The sequence below is a fragment of the Cynocephalus volans genome, chromosome 15 (genome assembly GCF_027409185.1).
Source record: "Cynocephalus volans isolate mCynVol1 chromosome 15, mCynVol1.pri, whole genome shotgun sequence".
Taxonomy (NCBI): domain Eukaryota; kingdom Metazoa; phylum Chordata; class Mammalia; order Dermoptera; family Cynocephalidae; genus Cynocephalus; species Cynocephalus volans.
The window spans coordinates 7,507,278-7,529,778 of NC_084474.1; the positions used below are offsets into that span (position 1 = coordinate 7,507,278).

At 40.9% G+C, this 22,501-nt stretch overlaps 1 protein-coding gene across 2 annotated transcripts; it reads right to left on the reverse strand.

The window, feature by feature from the left end:
- Positions 1-5,789: 5,789 nt before the first annotated feature.
- On the reverse strand, positions 5,790-14,516 carry CLXN (calaxin). Of its 2 annotated transcripts, XM_063080110.1 has the most exons (6): positions 14,459-14,516; positions 10,172-10,330; positions 9,367-9,471; positions 8,525-8,676; positions 8,153-8,257; positions 5,790-5,849 (listed from the first exon to the last, which is right to left on the reverse strand). In XM_063080110.1, exons 1-6 carry the CDS (start codon positions 14,514-14,516, stop codon positions 5,790-5,792), a joined length of 639 nt encoding a protein of 212 aa, XP_062936180.1. The 2 variants fall into 2 exon arrangements, with proteins under 2 accessions (XP_062936180.1, XP_062936181.1); XM_063080111.1 differs by lacking the exon at positions 10,172-10,330.
- Between the last annotated feature and the right edge of the window lie 7,985 nt (positions 14,517-22,501).

Consider the following 22,501-nt stretch of genomic DNA (forward strand, 5'->3'; position numbering starts at 1 on the left):
TTGTCATCATAGTTTCAAAGTTTATTTGATTTTAATTCCCTTTAACAAACTCCTTTAATTAAAAATTATGATATAACTTTGTGGGGGGGGGGAGGGTAAAGGGCAGAAGAGAAGCTGTTACCCTGGATCCAAGCAGTGATTGGTGACGACATGACCAGAAGTGATGTAGAATTATCGTTTGACATCACAAATGAGGTGAGGGCAACGGCGACTGACTTAGAATATATTAACCCTCATGGTTTTGCACAAAGAAGGAACTTAGTGAATGCTTTGGATGATTTTATGGTGCAAGTAGTTGCCGGCCTGGTTTCTTACAAGTGCAGTCTTGTACACAGAGATATTTGCAGGTTAAGAATGCAGGACTACCAGTTTTCAGTGGTGGTTTTTAAATCCTGTAGTTAAAAAAAAAAAGTGCTTGATTGTTTCTCAAACAGCACCTGTCTGCGCTGCTTGTGGGCTGATGAGTACATCTCCCAGGGCCCAGGCTGGCTCTCTGCTGGCCCACCCGAGTGTGTGAGGAGACCGGGAGGGGAGGCAACATCTAATCCTCCACATCACAGTCACTCACCCATCCAGCCCCTACAGGCAAGCAAAGACTGGGCTCAGACAGGTAGTCTGTATTTAGGGGAGGGAAATGTCAGGCCATGCCTAGCAGCAGGGAGGCAAGGGCCAGAGTGGGCAAGAGGGGAAGAAGGCAGCCTGCTGTCGAGTGAGTGAGTTTCCAGTGATTTCGGAGTTTCTACAATAGTGAAATAAAGAGAATGCAGCAGTCTAGGTGTAGTAAGCAGCAGAAGGAAATGATCTGGGCAGATTATGAAGAGGAACAGCAGAGAAGGTGAGCTGTGTACATGTTGGAAAGGTCTTGAACAGGGCTTATGAGTTCTCACAGTCAAGTGCCAGCCTCATTTTAAGTTACACTTAAATTACTTAGGGCTTTTTTGGTTAATATTTTTTAGGCTTAAATGATATCAGGTAATGAAAGAGGGTTATTCACATGGAGGCCAATATATACTCAACCTACCATAAAAAGTTTAGGTACAGAGATTAAGATTAGTTCTTTGAATGATAAATTAAAATCATGCCTATTATGGTCTGTGACATCAGCAAGGAAGTTGAAAGAATGTATGCCGTAGGGAAAGGGGACTGGCATTCTCAGATGTTGGGTGTGGCAGTTCAAGTGGGGCTTTCCTGAAGAGTCGTCTGGTAATATACACTAGAAATCTTAGAATTATGCAGAGCCTCTAACCCTACAATTCCACTTTCACAAATGTACTCTAAGAAAGTAAGCACAGACACATGTGAAAATATAGGGATGTTTATCTGTGGAAAAAGAGAAGATTCAAATAAAATCAGAAACAAAAGAGAAGCCATTGTAATGGATGCTTCAAAAATTAAAAAAAAAGATCATAAAGGACTGTTATGAACAATTATGCCAACATATTCAATTATATTTCAGCAAATTGGATGACCTAGGAGAAACGGATGAACTCCTAGAAACATACAACCTATCAAAACTGCATAAGGAAGAAATAAAAAGCCTGAGCAGATAAATAACAAATAAGAAGAATGAATCCATAATCAGAAACTTCCCGACAATGAAAGGTCCAGGACCAGATGGCTTCACAGGTGAATTTAAAGAAGAATTAATATCAATCCTCCTTAAACTCTTCCAGAAAACAGAAGAGGAAACACTTTCATACTCAATTTTATGAACCCGATACCACCCTGATTCCAAACCATACAACGACAGCAAAAGAAAACTACAAGTAAATATCTCTGATGAACATAGATGCAAAAGTCCTCAATAAAATAGTATCAAACTGAATTCAACAGCTCATTTAAAGGATCATAGGCCATGACCAGGTGGGATTTATCCCTGGGATGCAAGGATGGTTCAGCATGTGCAAATCAGTCAATGCAATACAACACATTAACAAACAGAAAGAAAAAAACACATGATCATTTCAACAGATTCAGAAAAAAGCATTAAGACAGTGACATCCATTCATGATTAAAACTCTCAACAAAATAGGTATAGTAGGAACTTACTTCAAAACAATAAGGGCCGTATATGAAAAGCCCACAGCTAACATTATAACCAGTGGGGAAAAAATGAAAAACTTTCCCTTTAAGATCTGGTAAGAACACTCTAAAATCTGGTAGGCAAGGATGCCCACTCTTGCCACTTTAATTCAACACAGTACTGGAAGTCCTAGCCAGAGAGATTAGACAAGAAAAATAAATAAAGGCATCCAAATTGGAGAGGAAGAAATAAAAATATCTGTTTGCAAATTACATCATCACATATATAGAAAACCTAAATACTCAACAACACACACAACCCCCCCCCCCGTTAGAACTAATACACAAATTAAGTAAAATTGCAGGACACAAAATCAACATACAAAAATCAGTCACATTTCTACACACAATGAGCTTTCTGAAAAGAAGATTAAAAATATTCCATTCATGATAGCCACAAAAAGAACAAAATAATTAGTAATAAACTTAACCAAAGAGGTGAAATACTTGTACACTGAAAATTATAAAAACAATGATGATGAAAATTAAAGAAAACACAGGTATGTGGAAAGATATCCCATAATCATGTATTGGAAGAATTAACACTGGTAAAATGTCCATACTACCCAAAGTGATTTGCAGACTCATTGAAATCCCTATCAAAATCCCAATAACATTCTTTATAGAAATAGAGAAAACAATCCTAAAATTCATATGGAACCACAAAAGTCCCTAAATAACCAAAGCAATCTTGAGCAGGAAGAACAAAGCTGGAGGCATCACACGTCCTGATTTCAAAATGTATTACAAAGCTACAGTAATCACGACAGTATGATACTGGCATACAAACAGACATATAGACCAATGGAACAGAATACGGAGCCCAGAATAAATCCAGGCATCTATGGTGAACTGATTTTCAACAGAGGTGCCAAGAACACAATGGGGAGAGGACAGTCTCTTCAATAGATGGTGCTGGGAAAACTGGGTATCCGCATCAGAAGAGTGAAATTGGGCCCTTATTTCATATCAAATACAAAAATCAACTCAAAATGGATTAAAGATTTAAATGTATGACCTGAATCTATAAACTTGTTAGAAGAAAACATAGGTAAAAGCTTCCTGACTTTGGTCTGGGCAATAATATTTTGGATATAGAGCCAGAAAGCACAGGCAACAAAAGCAAAAATAAACAAATGGGATAAAATCAAACTAAAAAATAAAAATTAAAAAAACCCTAACTGCATGGCAAAGGAAACAATCAATAATGAAAAGACAACCATCAGAGAAAATATTTGCAAACCATATATTTGATAAGTTGTTAATATCTAAAATATATACAAAACTTCTACAACTCAATAGCAAAACAAACAAAAAACCTGATTAAAAAAATGGGCAAAGGACGTGTCTTCATGTTTTTTCAAAGATATAAATGTGAAAAAGTGCTCAGCATCACTAATCATCAGGGAAATACAAATCAAAACCACAATACCACTTCACACCTCTTAGAACAGCTATTATCAAAAAGACAAAATACAACAAGTATTGGTGAGGATGTGGGGGAAAGGGAAGCCTTGTACACTGTTGATAGGAATGCAAACTGGCAAGCTATCATGGAGAACAGTACAGAGGTTCCTCAAAAAATTAAAAATAGGATTATACTATGATCCAGCAATACCACATGTAGGTATGTATACAAAGGAGATGAAATCAGTATCGTGAAGAAATATCATTTCAGCATTATTCATGGTAGCCACAATATGAAAACTACCCAAATGTCTGTCAATGGATGAATGGGTAAAGAAAATATGATATGTGTGTGTGTGTGTGTGTGTGTGTGTGTGTGTGTATACACACAATGGAATATTATTCAGCCTTTAAAAAGAGGGAAATTATGTCATTTGCAGCAACATGGAAGAACTAGGAGGACATTATGCTAAGTGAAATATACCAGACACAGAATAAACAAATACTTCAATATTTCTATGGAGTATCTAAACTAGTGAAACTCAGAGCAGCAGAGAGTAGAACGGTGGCTTCCAGGGGCTGAGGGGCGGGGGAGATGTGGGATGTGGCCCAGGGGCACCAAGTTTCAGTTATACAAGATGAATAAGCTCTGGAGATGTAATGAACTGCAATGTGACTACGGTAACAATACTCTATGGTATACCTGAAATTTGTTGAGTATAGATCACATACACAAAAAGAAAGCGGTAACTATGCAAGGTGATGGATATATTAATGAGCTTGATTGTGATTATTTCACAATGTATACATATATAAAAACATCAAGTTGTACACCTTAAATATATACAATTTTTATTTGTCAATTATCCCTCAGTAAAAATGGAAAAAAAAATTAAAAGCAGTGTGTGTTGCATTAAGTATACTTAACGCAGATAGAAAAATTGTGTCAAAGCCCATCTACATAAGAATCTAAAATTTTAAGAAAATACTTGCACAGTAAAATACTTTTATTTCACAGAATTGTTTATTCCATTTATTTGTAACAGTCCATTTTTTACACAATATAATCTTTTGCTGAAACCTAATAATGCGCATGCAACAAAAGGGATTTAATAACCCACATAGCCTCTAAGTGTTCATCTATGGACAGGACAGATATGATGTAACACATGATGCTTACATGTGATTTCTAAGGAGGCAGTAGCTTATAGCAGTCTCACTAGGCCCTGTCTTTCTCATGCTTCACACGATGTCCACAAGCAGTTGCAGGAGAACTGGGTGTCTGGAGGAGCCAGGTCTGTCTGGAGGAGTTCACAGCCAGTAGGGCACAGTTAGGACTTGGTGTGATACTATCTCAGATAAGGGGTGCACAAGGAGAATCCCGGGCAGTGGGAGAATGCTGACATTGCAGTGCACTTAGGTGATGGCATGTGAACAAAGGGCAGGGTTGCGGGGAGGGACACTGGGAGCCAGAGCAGAGGGGGCTTTGGCAACTGACTGCAGTGCAGGGGTGGGCCATCTGGAAGGACTCCAGGGATGGCTGAAAGCCATGCCCATGCATGGTCCATTAAACCTAAGAGAGAGCACATTGCTCTTCCTGGACTCACCAGGGTTTGTATTTATGTTGTGGTACTTTTCAGTTTTCAATCTGATCCACAGTATTTACTAAGGGCCCATTATATGCAGCGGACTGGCTGCTGTGCAGTACAAAGATGTGTGCAAATAGAAGCCTTGCCCTCAGATGCCCGCTATCTAGTAAGGGTGTTACAGCAAAGCCTCAAACAGTAATAGAAATCGTATTAAAATAGGTTCCATGTATCCCTCATGTCTTTGTGAAAGGTGTTTCAATGATAAATGACAGTACTGTTATGCTTCTGATGGCATCCTAATTACTCATTTCTTTAAAAGAAATTCAGTAGTTTCACTGATTTTCAATGTATACCCAACCTCTCTCTGACATGAAGAATATTTGTATTCATAGTTCACGATTATATCATTTCTCCATTCTTTTAATGAATTCAAAAGTTTTACGACAGTTACATGCTTCAACAGGTAGTCTATGTGATAAAATATCTCTAGTAATGTTAACTTTTCTTGCTAAACCCAACATCTAATAAGAAACTTCTAGTCTTTTGTCTATTGTACTTGAACCTTACATGAGTTAAATGATGCACGTGAGCTCCATCCCCCACCCCCAAACACACAGCTCGACATCACCTTCTGAGCTAAGTAGAAAAAATAGACAATATGTGTACACCTCCTTTATCCACTCACTTGAGACAATACAGATATTTAGGTATTCAAATATCATTGAATTCATTTGGATCTTTGAATACTTGGGCTTCAAATTCCATCTGGCTCTGTAAAATAAAAGTGTTCAACTTAGTTAAGGCTTCCAGAAAAGGTGGAACACCACAGAACATTCTTATGTCTCCGTAGTATGTGTAGAGACAGGGTAACTGTGGGAGGGTGGGCATTGAGAGCTTCTGGGGTGTCCATGCATCTCCCACTCACAAATCGTGTCAGTGCTGACGACACTCCAGGCACAGCGCTTGGTTCTGGGGCCTCGAAGATGAGCAAGACCACATGACCCAACACTCCAGGAGCCGCTGGCCTGGTGAGTGTAACTCAGGGCTGGGAGGGCCGTAGGAGGCGTAGCACATGGCGGACTCTGAGAGTGCAGGAGAAGGACCCAGGACCCAGCCAGGCCACCGAGGGGAGCAAAGATGCTTCCTGGAGCAGAAGAAGTGGGCAGGAGCCAGGGGAGGGAGGCACGTGGCCAGTAAGACAAGAACCCACAGGCACTGCTGGGATTCACTAACATGCAGGGCAGGGTGACCTCGGCAACAGCAGATTCAGGGTGGACAAGAAGAAGCAGATGGTAGTGTAGATCTTAAATCTGGACAATTCTTTCAAGAAACCTGGCTGTGAGAAGGAAGTCCTTGGACAGGAAATACAAGTATCTGTGCAATTAAGGTGAAGTTCTCTCATTTTCTTTCCTTCTTTCTTTTTTCTTTCTTCTCTCTCTGTTTCATTTTTGTTTTTCAGACGGGACAGTTTTGAATCTTTTAAAATTCTAATGGGAAGGTTTTACTAGAGAAGCAAGAGGTTGAAGATGTGGGGTAAAGATAGAGGCAAATGAGGAGCAGGTCCTGGGGAGACAGGGGGAGACGGGGTCAGCCGCCCCGACAGGCGCTTCCAAGCTCCCCCCGCCAGCCAGCATTTACTAGGCACCTACCACATGCTACACACAGGACATGGGGACACATGGTGAAGGACGGACCATGTTCTGAGTTAAGGGAGTTTACATGTACGTGGTGAGACAGACAATAAGTGAATGAGTCAGTATGTTTTAGGTAATGAAAAGAACTCCTAGGAAAAAGCATGCAGGGTTACGGGGTTACGGATGGAGGGGGCTGTTAAGGAGGTGCAGGCACTTCTCTGTGAGGAAGTGGCATTCCAGCAGAGACTGGATGCAGGGAGACTGGGGGTCCCTGCAGGTTGGCTAAGGCTTCTGGACAGAGGCGGCCGGGGCGCAGAGCCATGTGGGTGCAGCTGAGTGACTGCAGACCCCTCTGCGGGGCTTGAGCAGGGAGGGCGTGGGAGCGTGCACATGTTTATACACACTGGACATAGTGGAGGAAAGTCAGTAGGGACTACGGTGCAAGCAGGAAAGTGGATGATCTCGGCCAGGTGACAGATGATGGCAGCTTGATTTAGGATGGTGGCCAACAGATGTGTGGAGAAGTTATATTCAAGGACGTATTTTGGAGGAGTAGCTAATAGTGTTACAAGAGAGAAATTAAGGATGGCTACTAGGTTTCTGACTGAACAATTGGGTGTATGGGGCAGAGAAGACTGGGAGAGGAGCAAGTTTTAAAGGAAAACCCAGTTTGTTGAGAACATCTAAGCGGACACACCATGTTGCATAGGCAGGTGGATATATAAACTGGAGCTTAGGGGACAGTGCTAATATCTATACATCACATCATTCCACCTGTTTAGAATCCTCCGGTCAGTCCTCATCACCTTCAAGACAAAACCCAAGCTCCAAGCTCCACAGAACTTGGTCCTGCACACAGCTGGTTTAGGTGACCCTCTTCTCAACACCAGGACCCAGGGTACTCGGCTAATAGTGAATGACCTTGGACAAGTTGCCTAGAGTCTCCGAGCCTGTTTCCTCATTTGTAAAATGAGGATAGTAACACTGCCTACTGCATGAGGTTGTCAGGGAGACCAAATGAGGCAATGTGGGGCCTAGTGCTTATGCATTGGCTGGTGTAGATGAAGCACTGTCCACGTCATTAACTACAACTACAGTATCATACAGTTGTGTAATTATTTTCACGTTGCTTTTTCCCAAGAAGATATGAGCCCTTGAGTGCAGCCATCGAGCCTTTCATCTGTGCTTCTGGCACACTTTAAGCCTCACTAATTATTTCTGACATGAATGAATGAGTTAATGAATGAAAAAAATAGCTTGGGCTGTAATCACAGTATGAAATGAGCTGGCAGGTTCTTCCTGAGTGGGCTTCTGTATTTAGAAGCTATTCTCTGTGGGTGAACGTGACTCATCTGATCTACCCCTCATCAAATAAACATGTCTGGGTGGTGTATCCTAGATTATATTTTGGTTATGGTTCAGTGAAAGCAACAAAGTTACCTTTGGATCAGGGAGACACGGTCCAAAAGCTTCCAGCAGAAGAGTCTCTTCTCTCACAGCTTGCTCATAGTCTGCAAAAGACAGCTTCCCATCATGGTCCTGGTCCTGGGGGTGACCAGAACGTGTCAGTCACATGAAAAATACTTGTTGCAAATGCATTTTCTTTTCATAGGCAAGTGTTAATAGAAGAAAGGTGCTAGAAAAATGAGAGATTAGACAGTGAAATGAAAAGAATTTTATAATCAAGAGCACAATTCAAGTGCTTTATTTAACCAAGCAGGAAACTGAAAATTACCATAATTTGAATTCTTATTTCTATTCCATATGTGGCCTATAAACGTCAATATAAAACTCTCAAAGACCCGTACTCACCATTTTCTTCAGTGTTATTTCAACCAGGTCCTTGATGCCTTCGTCGGAGTCCTCTTCGGAGGGCTGTTTGAGAAGGCTGTTCTTCAGCATGTGAAACATCTCCTCCTTTGAAATGAATCCGTCACCGTTTAAATCAAACACTTCGAAGCAATCTTTCACAAAAATAACACATTATGAACTCGATACTATCACAAAGGTAACGTTTTCTCTGGTAAAGTTTTCAAGCCGAGGTCGATCCTGTTGGCCCTTTATGAACCCCGCAGGCTTTGGTGTGATCTGAGTTCCATGGTAAATGCTAAACACGCTATTTGATGATATTCAATAATCCTCAGAAATAAGTTTCCTCACACTCAGCTATAAAAAAAAATAGCATATCAAGGAACAATAACTCGGACATTTTTATCTTGGAAGTCTTGGAAAACTGATTGGAACATGGCTCTTAGACAGCGTTCATCAGAATTAATTAAGAATTAATTAAGAATCAGAACACTTGAGTCAATGTTCTCTAGTTTTATGGTTACAATTCAAGTAATGAAATATGTAAGTTACTTAACAGGTAAATGTATATATATATATACATAATTAGCATGTGTAGCAATGCCTATGCACTCTTCGTTGGCATGAATTACTCCTCAGAATCACTTGATTTCTTTTTTATTAATTTTCTTTCGTCCCTTATCATTGACTTGAATTCATTCCATAAAGTAGATTAATGGGGATTCAAACCAACCAACCAACCAATCAACAAACCTACTTCACTGACTGGGTTGGAGGACATTAATTTAAACGGTGAATATATGTTAATCACAATGTACAAACCAATAGGCAACTTGCAATCTTACATTTCATTTTTTCTTCTAAAGATCCTCGAAGAAACAGTGATAATCCATTAATCCACTCTGATACATTTACGTAGCCATCATTGTCTTTATCAAAACCCCGAAATACTAAAGAGAGAAAGATGTACAATGTAATACTTGTGCTGCATTTTAATTATCTATATTGGTATTACTTGCTTTTGAAATTCAGAGAAAACTTCAGGGTGGTAGGGTCCAATATTCTCCTTTGACCAGGGAAGAAACTAACACATCATAATGCTGTAAGACTTATTGAAACATTTAAAAATTTTAATATATTTTGTGAGAACAAAGAAAAATTTGAATATTTAAATGTATTAAATATTAATGAATTAATAATAAAATATATTGGTATTTAAGTTTGTTACTTATATTAATTAGATATGTTAATTTATTAGTATAAAATATATAATTTTATATTTTTGTCATGCTATTACATGATAAAATTATACCTCAATTTTTATTGAAATATAAATTTCTATGATTTAAGAAAACTTAAATGTCCTTTAAAAATTATTATTATGTTTGCTAAGTAGATATAGAAATGTTTTGGGTTTTCTGATTAAAGTAAGGAAAACCTAGTTAATCTCTGACTTTGTCCTCTTCTTAAATACACAAAATAGAGAAGCTATTATTTCCTCTATGATCTCTGAGAAATTAAATTTTCATATTCAAGTGAAATTGGGAATGCAGAACATTAAGTTTCTTAACAAGAATATGTCCAAACTCCAAACTTTTTTTTTTCAGTTATGGCTGGATTTGGCTGATATGAATCTGGTATGTCTCTTACCTCTGTCCATAATCATGTCATCTGTCATTCCAAATCTCACATGCAGGATGTTTCGAAATGCATTACGATCTAGTCCAATGACCATACCTGGTCGCTCTACCACATCTCCCACCAAGCTATAAAAAAGCTTTATAAGACGGTTCACTTCAAATTTATTAACTGTAAAAGAATAAAATTAAGATATGATAAAAATGCATTTTAATCTTTAAGTTCTAACTTAAATTTCGCATTAATGAGTTTATAGACAAACAACATCAAAGACATCAAATATGTAGTTGTCAATAGAAGACTGTCCTGTTTGGAGATCATGACCCTTAATTTAATAGAAGATGGCCAATGCTACATTATACACTGCAATAAAAGATGTAGCATTCTCTTGAAACATTAGTTGATACTAAATAGAAGTAAGTTCAGTCACATTTAGGAAAAAAGAAGATAATATTAGCCAAGTTATCTGAATGATTGTGGTGTTAGATCCTAAACTCTGTGAGGCTAGTGGTCTGATTCAAAATAACAATGGTAACATTTAAGAATGGTAACTTTTCTTTTTAAAGCACTTTGATCATAGGCATTCATAAAGTTTACAATTAAATTCTTTCCCAGGAAACAGCTACCAGGCTCCTGAAAACTAGGTAACAATTTTCATTTCACTTTAGCCTTAGTGAATTTATAAGCCAGATTTTGGAAATCAGAATCACCTATTTTTCAGTAAAAAGCCTTTTAAGCATGTTCTAGCACCCAATGTGGTTCCTCTTAAAGATCATGTGAAAACTAACTTTGGAGGAAGGAAATTTTCATTAAAATAATACATACACACACAGATACTTGCCTGTACACATAATTGTACTATGGGTGGTATTTATAAACATCGAGTTGTTTGTGTTCCAATCCCTATTTGAAGTATGTAGGTGGAAGGGTTATGGCCTAGCACTGAAAACATCAAAGTGAGTCTGCACATGAAGTATGGACAGAAGGTGGAAAAAATTTTAGTTCAAAACAAGGTAAAATTACAGTTGAGTATTTTTAAAAACAAGGACAAAACCTGTGTGCATATAAAAGATGACAGCACATCGGAGTGGAGAAATCACACTTCATTTTACAGGTCAGAATAGACTTGTGTGTGATTTATGGTTTTGAGAACCATATTTTAAGAGAAACATTTAAAACTCTGAAAAAGAAAAGATTTAGTGAATATATAGTAAAAAATAATATAATGGTTATGAATTTAAAAAGAGTTATTAGCCACAGTAGAAAATAGTATGGTGGTTCTTCTAAAAATTAAATATAAAATTACCATATGATCCAGCGATTCTACTTCTGAGTATACTCGAAAGAATTGAAAACAGGAACTCAAACAGATATTGGACACCAATGTTCACAGTCGCATTATTCACAATAGCCAAAAGGTAGATGCAACCCAAGTGATCATCGATGGGTGATGGTGTAGTGGATTGAGTTATGTCCCCCCAAACTCTCTGAAGCTTGAATTGTGTCCCAAAGTATCATGTATTAGAAACTTGGCCCCCACTGTGACTGTTGGGAGGGTAGGAAATCCCATTATGTTAATTGAAAGGTGGGGCCTTAGGGAGGTGATTAGATTGCAGGACCATGCTGTAGTGAATGGATTAATAAGGGTGGTCAGGGTGTGGTTCTGAGGGCTTTAAAAGAAGAGAGACTAGAGTCTCTCTCTTTGCTCTGCCATTTTTGCAATCTGATACCCTGCTGTCACTGAAGTCATCACCAAAGAAAGCATTCACCAGCTGTGTCCCCTGGACTTTGGACTTCCTAGCCTCTGAAACTGTAAGCAAATAAATTTTGTTTTCTTTATACAATACCCAGTTCGATGTATTTTGTTATAAGCAACAGAAACAGACTAATACAGATGGATAAACAAAATGTGGTGTATTCATACAACGGAATATTATTCGGCCTTCAAGCGGAAGGAAATTCTGACACATGCTACAACATGGATGAACCTTGAGGACGTTGTGCTAAGTGAAATAAGCCAGTCACGAAAGGACAAATATTGTATGATTCCACTTATATGAGATACCCAGGGTAGACAAATTTAGAGAGAGAGAAAGTAGAGTGATTGCCAAGGGCTGGACAAAGGAGGGGATGGGGAATTCATGTTTAAGGCATACAGAATTTCAGTTGGGGAAGATGAAAAAGTTCTGGAGATGGTTGGAGGTGATGGTTGCACAACAGTGTGAATGTAGTTGATGCCACTGAAATTGGTTAAGATGATAAATCTTATGTTATGTATGAGTATATTTAACCACATAACCACATACACACAAACACATGCACTCACGACTCTAATGGTTGAGAAAGAAAAGGCTGCATGAAGAATGATGTACTTTGTTCATGTATATGAAATGCTAGCAGAGGAGATGATTAGTCATTTTTCCATTTCAGCTGAAATAAAAATGAAAGACTATCTAATTTATTGCCTAACGGATCAAAGGTCAGCCATAAGAAAATTTTCTTGTGAAAATATTTCTCAAATTCTAGAATATAATACTAAATGAAATGAGGGGAAATTCAAGAATGGCTTTTCATCTTTTTGGAATGTTCTGAATGTATCCTGCAGATCATTTCCATAGAATAGTGGATTTAACTAGATGCTCCTGGTCCTTTTTTCTCCTCCGATTTTATGAAACTTATCCATTTCATACCGGTGGCATTATCACCTGGCAACTAAAAAGAAATCTGGCTCTAGGGGAAATGTCCTTTGTTCAAACAAATTTAAAATTATTATAATGTCCATGACTTGTAACTATTTCTATAGAATTTAACTAGTAATCACCAAAGTTTTTAAGACTCACTTTAAAAATTTTATGTAAGAACAAAAATCAAAGAGTTGACCTTTTCTGCCATGTTTTCACTTTTAAATATACACTCACCTTTCGATTGTTCACAGAATGTTCACAACGCATTACAAACTTACTTAGTACAGGAACTAAATCATATTCAGTATTGTGTACAGCAGTTATTCCATTGTTTGAGCATTTATCAAAAATTTTTACTAGGTGTTTTAAGAATATCTGGTCTTTTCCTAGAAATGAAAGTATTTTAAGATAAACAACAACAGACCAAAACCCTTATCAGATTATAATAACCATAGTAATACTTTAAATTACTGAATGCATTTTTTTGTAAGAATTTTAAGATGCTTATACACACCACAACTTATATTTATGGCACCATTTGGGTAAGAGAGTATTTCTGATGGCTCATTTCATCCGATACTAATGATTAGAAGGCTCTAGATCCTCTAATCTCTAGAACTACATTAAAACTATATTACATTAGTAATATTTGTTTTTTAATATAATTAAAATACTAGTAGTAATATTTATTATTTCTTTGCACAACAGGTGGTGTTTTGGAGATCATGGCTTCTCTTGTGTCCTCAAGGGGACAGTAATTTTCCAATGAGCGCACAATTTACAAGCTTGCTCAGCACAGTATCTTCCTCGTCTAAACCATACCCATGGCTTTCTTGCCCAAGTACAGTTCCGTTTTACAGTCGATATAATCCTGAAACTCCCTATGAAATTCTGGGACTGCCTTTTCAAATGTGAGACTGGAGCAGATATCTTTGATGAGCGCTCATTTTGTCACCTGCAGTCTCCCTTGACTTTCAACTCCACCGGCAACTGGGAAGCCGAGTCTAAGGTTGGGAACTGATTCTTTACTGTGTATTTAGTTTTGCTGAGCTCTTTGGTTTCCAAACAAATCTCCTGGCTCTGAGACGCTTCAACTCATCTTCCTTAAAAATGTGCTAACGTTGGTGACCCTTTCCTCTTATGGATCTCTGGGGAAGGTTCCAGAACGTGGGCACACCGCTTATTTGCTTTAGACTGAGCTGGAGAGCAGGGCGAGGTGCACGGCGCACTGTTAGTGCTTCTTTTCTCGAATCTGGTGGGTGTTTTTTTTTTTTTTTTTTTTTTTAGTACTTTTAGCATTTTAGTCTGATACTAAAACCACATGTGTCCCGTGGGCATATAAACCACGCTTCTACAGCGTAAAAGTAGGTTAAGAGGCGGGTTTGAGAAGCAGGTACGTGCACCTGCGAGAGGAGGCAGCGCTCGGTGCCTGGATCCCGGGCCTTCAGAGCCCGGGCGTGGTGCCCACCCCGAGGAGCTAAGCCCCGGTCCCCTTCCAGACGTGTCATCGGGGGGCGAGGAGGGGGACGGGAAGCAGGCCCGGCTCGGCATCAGCACGGGTCGGACCTGGAACCGGCCCGGGACCGCGCTCGTCCCGCACTGGACTCCTACTCACAGTGCTTGCAATTCTTCACTAAGGTCTCGGTCAACTTCTGCAGCTTCTTGCGGTTCATGCCGGGCGTTCGGCGGGTCCGCTCGCGGCAGGTGTATCGGGCGCGAGGCTGCCCGGACCCTCGCGAGTCTTGGGGCTGGGGCGGCCGGGTCGGGTCTCCGCCGCCGGGCGCGTGAGCGGCCCTAACAGACGGTGTGGCCATGGCAACGGCTGAGCCGGCCGCCGATTGGCTCCCGGGGCGAATACCTGCCCAGCACACGACGTGGCCATGGCAACGACTGGGACGGCCGCCCATTGGTTCCGAGGCCCGGGCGCAGGGCGCAGGCCCGCGGTCCCCGGTGGAGGGTCCCAGCCAGGCTCGCTGCAGGCTGGGTTGCGATTGCTGGCGCTGGAGTTGTAATTTTCAGTTGTCACTGTCTTTTGGGTCCACAGCCCCGTCGTTTGTCTGCAGTGTAAATCATCAAGGTGTAAACTATGGTGTGCACGCTATGTGAGGATGTTTTGGGTGGTGAGCGTCTCATCAGCAGGAGAGGCTTAAGGTCTTCAAAGAGGCCTGGGGGCTCTTGGAGGAGCTTTACCAAATAGCAGGTGTATTATCCAGTATAGCAGGTTATCCAAATAGCAGGTGTGTTACCGGGCCTTGTGCAGGACAGAGAGGAGCTTGCTCTGGGGCTGAGTCACCCTTTAGGTTGTCAGTCTTTGTGCTGTGATACCAGGAGGGAGTCTGGCACAAGATATCTTCAAATTGTTGCTGATGTTTCTGAGAGCAAGAAAAAATTGGAATAGTTTTATTCTCTCCTTCCTCTGCTCCGCCCCCACCTCATTCTTGGGAGGGGCAGGTTATCAGTGGGATCCGGGAAAAGCCAGTGGCAATTTTTGAACTAAAGAGGCAGCCTCCCAAATATAAGCAGGCTGACAACTGCCATGTAGTACAGTCCAACCTTGCTTTTCTGAAAAATATCCCAGTAAAATTGATCTTTTACTTATTTGAAAGACAGGTTCAGTATCTGTAAACACAGGATAGTCCTTACATGTTTAGTGTGGAAAGACTTTTTGCTTTACTTAACCCCACATGGGATACCCTCTTTGAATTGAGACAGCAATAAAATGCACTAGCTCAACCAGGAGCACAAAACCTACAGTATTCTTCAGAGTGCCTACTTGTTTAACTTTAGAGGTGGAAATGCCTTGGGATTACAAACTATTATATAGTATGCATACTGTCATCTTTAGACTGAAGGCAGAAGCATTCTGCCAACCGTAAGTCACAATCCCGAATGAAATAGTTCCAATGTTGAGATCTCTGGTTTTCCTTCGCTGTTTTGTTTGTGGAACAAAGGGTTGGGATATTGTTTGAAATCAGAGCCTAGATGCTTGATGAAAGCAGTGTTATCTTAGATTAGGATATATTCTGCTAAAGTTACAAGAGTTAGCCCACATGAGATGATAGTGACTATGAGTGTGAAGCAGTACTCTGGTTAAGTCGTATTCCTATCTGTCCCCTTGCCTGGCAGCTGTGAAATTTCTGAAATTGTAGAGAACATATGGGAAGGATTGGACATATTCTAACTACACTTACCTGTGAAACCCTAGTGGCTTTCATTAGATTACAGACTTGTAGCAAATATTTAAATCAGAGAGATCGTTGCAACACTCATTTCAAAAAACAAGGAGGTGAAAGAGTGGTCGTCAGTGGTTAGTAAGAGAGGCTGAGGGCCCACCTGTCTCATGTGGTACGTCTGTTATGAACCGCCTGTGAGGTGCACTGGAGGGTCGCCCTGCTGACCCCCCTTAGGTGTGGGCCTCCATTGGTGGTGTGCACATTGATGGGCCTGTCTGGGCATCTTGGGAGATGGCATACACTGGGGCTTGCTGGGGAACACCTACGGGAGAGCTAATCAGTTATTACTTTGCAAGCTTCAGCTACATTGCCTTAAAGTGGAAAAACTGACAAAGGGCCGTATCACAGACTGTTGACATTAAAATAGGCAAATCTGTTACACTAGGCAAAAATTCCTTAGCTTGTTAAGCAGGCTTTGTGAGGCATCTCCCTCCTCCCACCCACCCCCTTCCCCCGAGTTCTTTTTTCCATGCTATTCTTTTAGGAAAAAAAAAAAAATCCAAATGCATTATTGTGTGAACTCACCTGTCTAAGAGAGTGGGTCTCAGAGCTGACCTGGCTATAAGGTCTTGCAAATCTCTGTCAGGGAAAGCATGGTGTTTATTTGGGGCATGTTTTGTTAACATATGGGTGAACTTTAGAGCTTTCATTCCATTCTTGTGGAGTTTTGCACTTAATATTTGTAGACATTAGAAACAAATTGTAGGCCTGATAGAGACAGCTAATCATATTTCAAGGCAAACTGAGATTTTTATTTGCTAGTGGCTTGTGCTGAGTAGACACAGGACTGCTTTCCCCCGAGGGCTTTCTCAGAGCAAGGCAATGAGGCCTGAACAGTTACCTCATATCAAATCAATCAATAATGGAACAATAAAAAACTGTGTTTAATTTTTATTGTACACAAATTTTACTATTCATGAAATAACCATAGAACTGTCCAAAATACAAGCAACCTTGAGACGGATACTTTTGCAAATACAAAAGTGCATTAATATGACTATTAATGCTATAATGTTTCCTTTAATTTTGTGTGCAAAACAATCTTTGCCTTGCCGCACCACTCGCTGGAATGTTGCCATGACAAATAGTTTGGACCTTGACTTCATGAAAGTGTTTTCCTTAATGTGGACCTTTTATGATGAAGACATTTGGAAGTTGTTTAGAAAATGACATCATAGAATTGATCTCCAAGTATATTACAAATCTATTATGAAATTGCTTTAATACAAGGAAAATAGAAAGGTTAGTCATCTACATAATTTAAATTAAATTTTACGAATTTTATTGTGTAGAGATACTGATGAAAAATTAGGAGTTAGGTTTAGCCAACTGATTGGGTGGTGGGACCTCCACTGCTGTCTTTTGGCACTTGTCCCCTTGCTGTGACAGACGCTACAGTGACAAGCTTCTTTCAGTACTTCCCACCCACTGAACACTGTCTTATCCAGAACTTCTGCATATTCCTCACCCCAATGCACCCCCAGTGGCGACTCTTCAAAGAGCTCTCTGGATGTCCTAATGTAACGTGAATCTCTCCCTTCCTGGCATTCTCTGCCTCAGGACCTTTCTACCACTTGTCACTGTGTGGAATAACTTTACTTGCTTTTTCTGATCCCTTCTCCCCACTAGACTGTAAATTACATGATGTCTCTCTCTTTATTCCTATACTTAATTTATTTTAATGACCATGTCTTTGTATCTATTTGCCTATCATTTGTTTACACCTCTGAAGTTCGACAGCACAATCCATGTTGTATGGTCTGTATCATGGAAAGTGATGGGAGAATCGTCCGAGCAGGGATGAGCCTGAGTTTCCCCATAGCACTGGATCATGAACACAGTGTGTGGCACCTCAGAGAGAGGGGGCAGGGGACACAGTGACCACAGTGGGCTTTTACAGAGAGCTTTATTTTAAGCTGAACTTTCCCCAAAATACACACGACATTCACCAGTATTAACACATTTCTAGACTTTTTTTTTTTTTTTTAACCATAATCAAATGACTGGTGGGTAAGGCAAATGACTAAGGCATACTAAAGATAGGATTCTTGTATCTTACATGTGATTTGCAAAGTTGTAAATTAAGTTGTGGCTTTTGATAAGTAATTATTGTGAAAGCAGTAATGTCAGCAGGTTGAGTAAAGGAGTTGGCTGCTGTAGGCCTTGTGGAGTGGACCAATAAATCCTGCAGAATTTGCTGGGTTCCAGCCCACTGAGCATCCAGTCATGTGCACCTGACCAGGACTGTGGCAACTGAACTATCTGCATAGCTACCTCAGGGACAGTAGACACCGCCCCTTTCCAACTGAGTTCAGGGTGCCTGTAGCATTCTGGCTGCAAGCAGGGAATTCTGCAGCATCACACACCTCCTTACAGAACAGGACCAGGCTCATGCGTAGGCCAGGCTGGGAACTGCCTGGCCCTCTTTGCCAATGCTGACCAAAAAATTATCTGTATCACTTCAAATACAGACACTCCTTGACTTACAATGGGGTTATGTCCTGATAAGCCATCGTAAGTTGAAAATATCTTAAGTTGAAAATGTATTTACTGCACCTAACCTACCAAACATCATAGATTAGCCTAGCCTACCCTTAAATGTGCTCAAAACACTTACGTTAGTCTACAGTTGGGCAAAATCACCTAACAGAGGCTATTTTATAATAAAGTGTTGAATAAATCTTGTGATTTATTCAATAGTGTATGAAAGTGAAAGACAAAATGGCATATGGGCATTAGAAGTACGGTTTCTACTGAATGCACTCCATTCTCTTACCATCATAAAGTCGAGAAATTGTAAGGGATTGGCCCCTGCATTCGCAGACCTTTTTAAGCATTTTCCACAACTCCGTTGTTCTTGATCACTCAATGGACAGAAAGCTCCCAGAATTGCCTGTCCCCAAATAATCTTGCCCCTTTATTAGTCTTTCTTAGCCTAGACCTCTGACCACTTTCACCTGTATCCACAAAACCCCTTTTCAACTGAGAACCTTGCCTGTTCCATCTTTGATGGAATGTCTCCATTTTCTTCTCCAAGCCTGCTTCTCCCCTGAAGATATCACTTCTTCCACAGATTTTCTCGAAGAAAAGCCACCTGTTTCCTCATACTTACTCACTCTGGCTGGAAGGGAGTCTGACCTCTCCTGACGTTGCTGCCGCTTTTGGTCCTTCTGCTCGTGGCTCGCTCTTGGTGGCCTGGCCCACGTCTGGTGCGTCCCCTTTGCCTCGCCTGTTTCCTGCATTAGCCCGCTGTCTTCCTCCTCATGTTCTCAGACCCTCTGCAGGGTTGTCAGAGTGATCCAGCCATGTCTTCTTCCTGCTTAATATTCAAATGCCTTCCCAGTGCCTGCAAGATAAAGCCCAAGCCCTGTAGCATAGTTTCCTTGGTTCTGTCAAGATCTAGCCTCTGTTGAGCTTGTGAGTTTTTGCTCTGACCAGTCCCAGTGTATTTAAAGGCTGGAGCTCCAACAGGCGTGTTAGAGCATGAGGTTCCCTGGGGACTTGGAGCCGCTCAGAGTGCAGTGTAAACTGGAAGGGGCTGTGTCTTTTACACAGTGGGCACCCTCGACAGGAGTGTGAAATTAGCTTGTATCTCATTTATCCCACTGACATTTGGGGATTTTCAAATGCTTTCATTTAAACCCAAATCTACAAATGGAAGCTTTAAAACAAGAAAGTTGGATTTCATTTTCTTTAAGGGTTCTTCCAGGTCTATGATTCTTGAAGACAAAACTACACTTGATGTCCATATAGTCTTACTGTCCCTTTACTAGGTCAAACCTTATGAAAATGTCAGCAGCTGACCATTTTCACCTACAAAATCTGCAATTTTATATCAACCTAATACATGGTTTCATCATTTCATTTTTGCTCAGTATTTCAAATGATCTAAGCAAAGCCAATATTTCATCTGCTTATTTAAAGTGTTTACATATCTTCTAGTTGTTCAAATTCCCCATGATTTCCACCTTAGATTTATGGTGTGCTATAGGAAGGAATTTTTCTCTTTCAGCTAGTCTCCTGTGTTGGTGGGGAATCCAAAATGGCTATACCTGGAGTGGGCCCCTCTCTGTTTGCACTGCCAGGAGGCTGGCATCTCTCAGGGAATAACTGACAGAGGAATCCTGCTGATATACTTTTTGGCCTTTTATGAAAATTATGTTGCCAACCAGGCCACTCAGAGCACACTTTTGAGAAATGCAACTATATTTAAAGAAAATCCCCTTCCTGCTGTGATTTAATCTTTAACATGGGGTTACATTTAGGGGCATTCAAAAGGGCATATTCTTTGTTGTATGAGAATCACCAGCAAATCAAGACAGGCTCTTTCAATTTCAGAATTGTAGAAAGGATTTGGCCAACACTGTTGTCTTTATGTTTGTGGCTATGTCCTCAGTACATTTCAGGGAAGACTTTTTTTTTTTTTTTTTTTTTAAATGATTCAGATCTTGGTATCAGGTTTCATCTGGCACACTTGTTGCGTTGATTCATTCATTTAAACAATAGTTTCAGGTGCCCACTGTGAACCAGGTGTGTCATGTCAGGTACAGATGAATTTACTCCTGGTTCCTGTCTGCTAGGCTCTGACCCTTCATGGTGGAACATGGGTAAAGTCCACAGAAGACTGTACTGTCCACAGTGTGATTCCACAAAAGAATTCCATGCCGGAGACATGCTCATCCAGGCAACATTTCCTAAAATCTAGTGTGGCAGGGCTCGGTTTGTTTACTTATTTGAACGTGATGATGAGACGAGATGTGATGGTGTGCTGTTATAAAAGGCTGGGATTTACGGGGGAGCCAGGAGAACCCATGGGTGTCAGGGCCTGGCATTCCTTTCCAGAAGGGCGCAGGCAGGAGTCTCGGTTAGCTCAATGGGGAGCAGGCCAGTGTGCAGCGGGTGTCTTCAGCTTGCATCCTCCCTTGCTGTTCTTGCGCACCCTTCTAAAGGCAGGGGTAATGGTCTGCGTTTGCAGAGGACAACAGAAGAGCGGTGTCTACTGCACGGCATTCATTCGTTCTGTCAATAGCCGCCCAGCGAGCCCAAGCATGAACCCAGCACTGGCTGGGACACGAAGATACAATACTGAGTGGCTGCACAAAGTCCGCTCAGAGCATCGTTGCTCAGTGAAAAGACTGGCACTGACTAAATGACTGGAAATGCAGATGACTATAAGCTGTGCCTGTGCACAGTAGTGTGAAGAAAAATGCAGCCAATTCTGAACAAGGGACTGGTGAGAGGCCATAGTCACTTTTTATTAAAGTATGACCATGGACTATTAACAAGAGTAGCGTAGTGACCAGAATACAGCCACCACCAGTTTAGTGCTTTGCACTCAGGCACACCAGAATCTGAATGTCTTTCCTGCCAGTGATCCAGGTGGCTCACAAACCTCTTCCATGTTCATTTCCACACTTGACAATGACCAAAGAAATAGTGCCTACCTCATGAGGTGGCTGGGAAGATTAGCTGCAGGGAGACATTGAAGCATTCAGTACATTGTCTGGGGCATGTTAGGCTGGACACAGAGCCTGCTTTCATTGTTATCCGAAGCCATGGGTTCATGGGTGGATTTCCTCTCTCCTTTATACTTCTCTGTCTGTGGGGGCAGCATTATGTTCCCCAAGAAGTCACACTCTAATCCTACGGACTGTGAATATGTTACTTTACATGGCAAAAGGCGCATGCAGATGTCATTAAGGCTACTGATCAGTTGGCCTTAATACAGGCGATTATCCTGGTGGGTCCAGTGCCATCACATGGGCCCTCGACAGCAGGAGCAGAAGGCAGAGGGGAAGCGGAGACATTCGAGGCACGAGAGGGACTGCAGGTAGGACTGCAGGTGCCGCCACTGGCTGCACGTCAGGGCGATGAGCGCTTCAGCCATACAACCTGGAGGACATCAACTCTGCCCACTGCCTGAATGGGCATGAAGCAGATCCCCTGCCCGGCCCCAGCCTCCGGACGGCTGACACTTTGATTTTGGCCTCGTGAGACACTGAGCAGTGAACCCAGTCGAGCCTGCCAGAACTGTGAAATAATAAATGATTTGTTTTAAGCTGCTAAGTTTGTGGTAATTTGTAATACAGCAATACAAAATAATTACACCATCTTTTTCATTTCAGCATGCATTGTTATAATATAAAACTCATCCAAATCCCAAAGAACCGTTAACATTGATGTATAATTTACATAAAATAAAGACCACCAATATTAAGTGTATAATTCGATGAGTTTTGAAATGGATACATTTATGTGACCATCCTCATCAACCACGTTACAGACTGTCCCACCACCCCCTAAAGTCTTCTGCCCCTTGGCAGCGACCCCGTCCCCCTACCTCCGGCCCTGGTATCCATTCATCTGCATGTTGTCCCTTCGGTTTTCCTAGAGTGTCATGTAAATAGCATTATATGGTTTTGTAT

Excerpts from the sequence above, each read along its gene's own strand:
- CLXN (XM_063080110.1), bottom strand. The coding sequence starts at position 14,516 with ATGAACCGCAAGAAGCTGCAGAAGTTGACCGAGACCTTAGTGAAGAAT. Across the intron at positions 8,258-8,524 it reads AAATAACACTGAAGAAAATG|GACCAGGACCATGATGGGAA; the intron begins GTGAGTACGGGT and ends GGTCACCCCCAG. Across the intron at positions 5,850-8,152 it reads CGTGTCTCCCTGATCCAAAG|AGCCAGATGGAATTTGAAGC; the intron begins GTAACTTTGTTG and ends TTTATTTTACAG.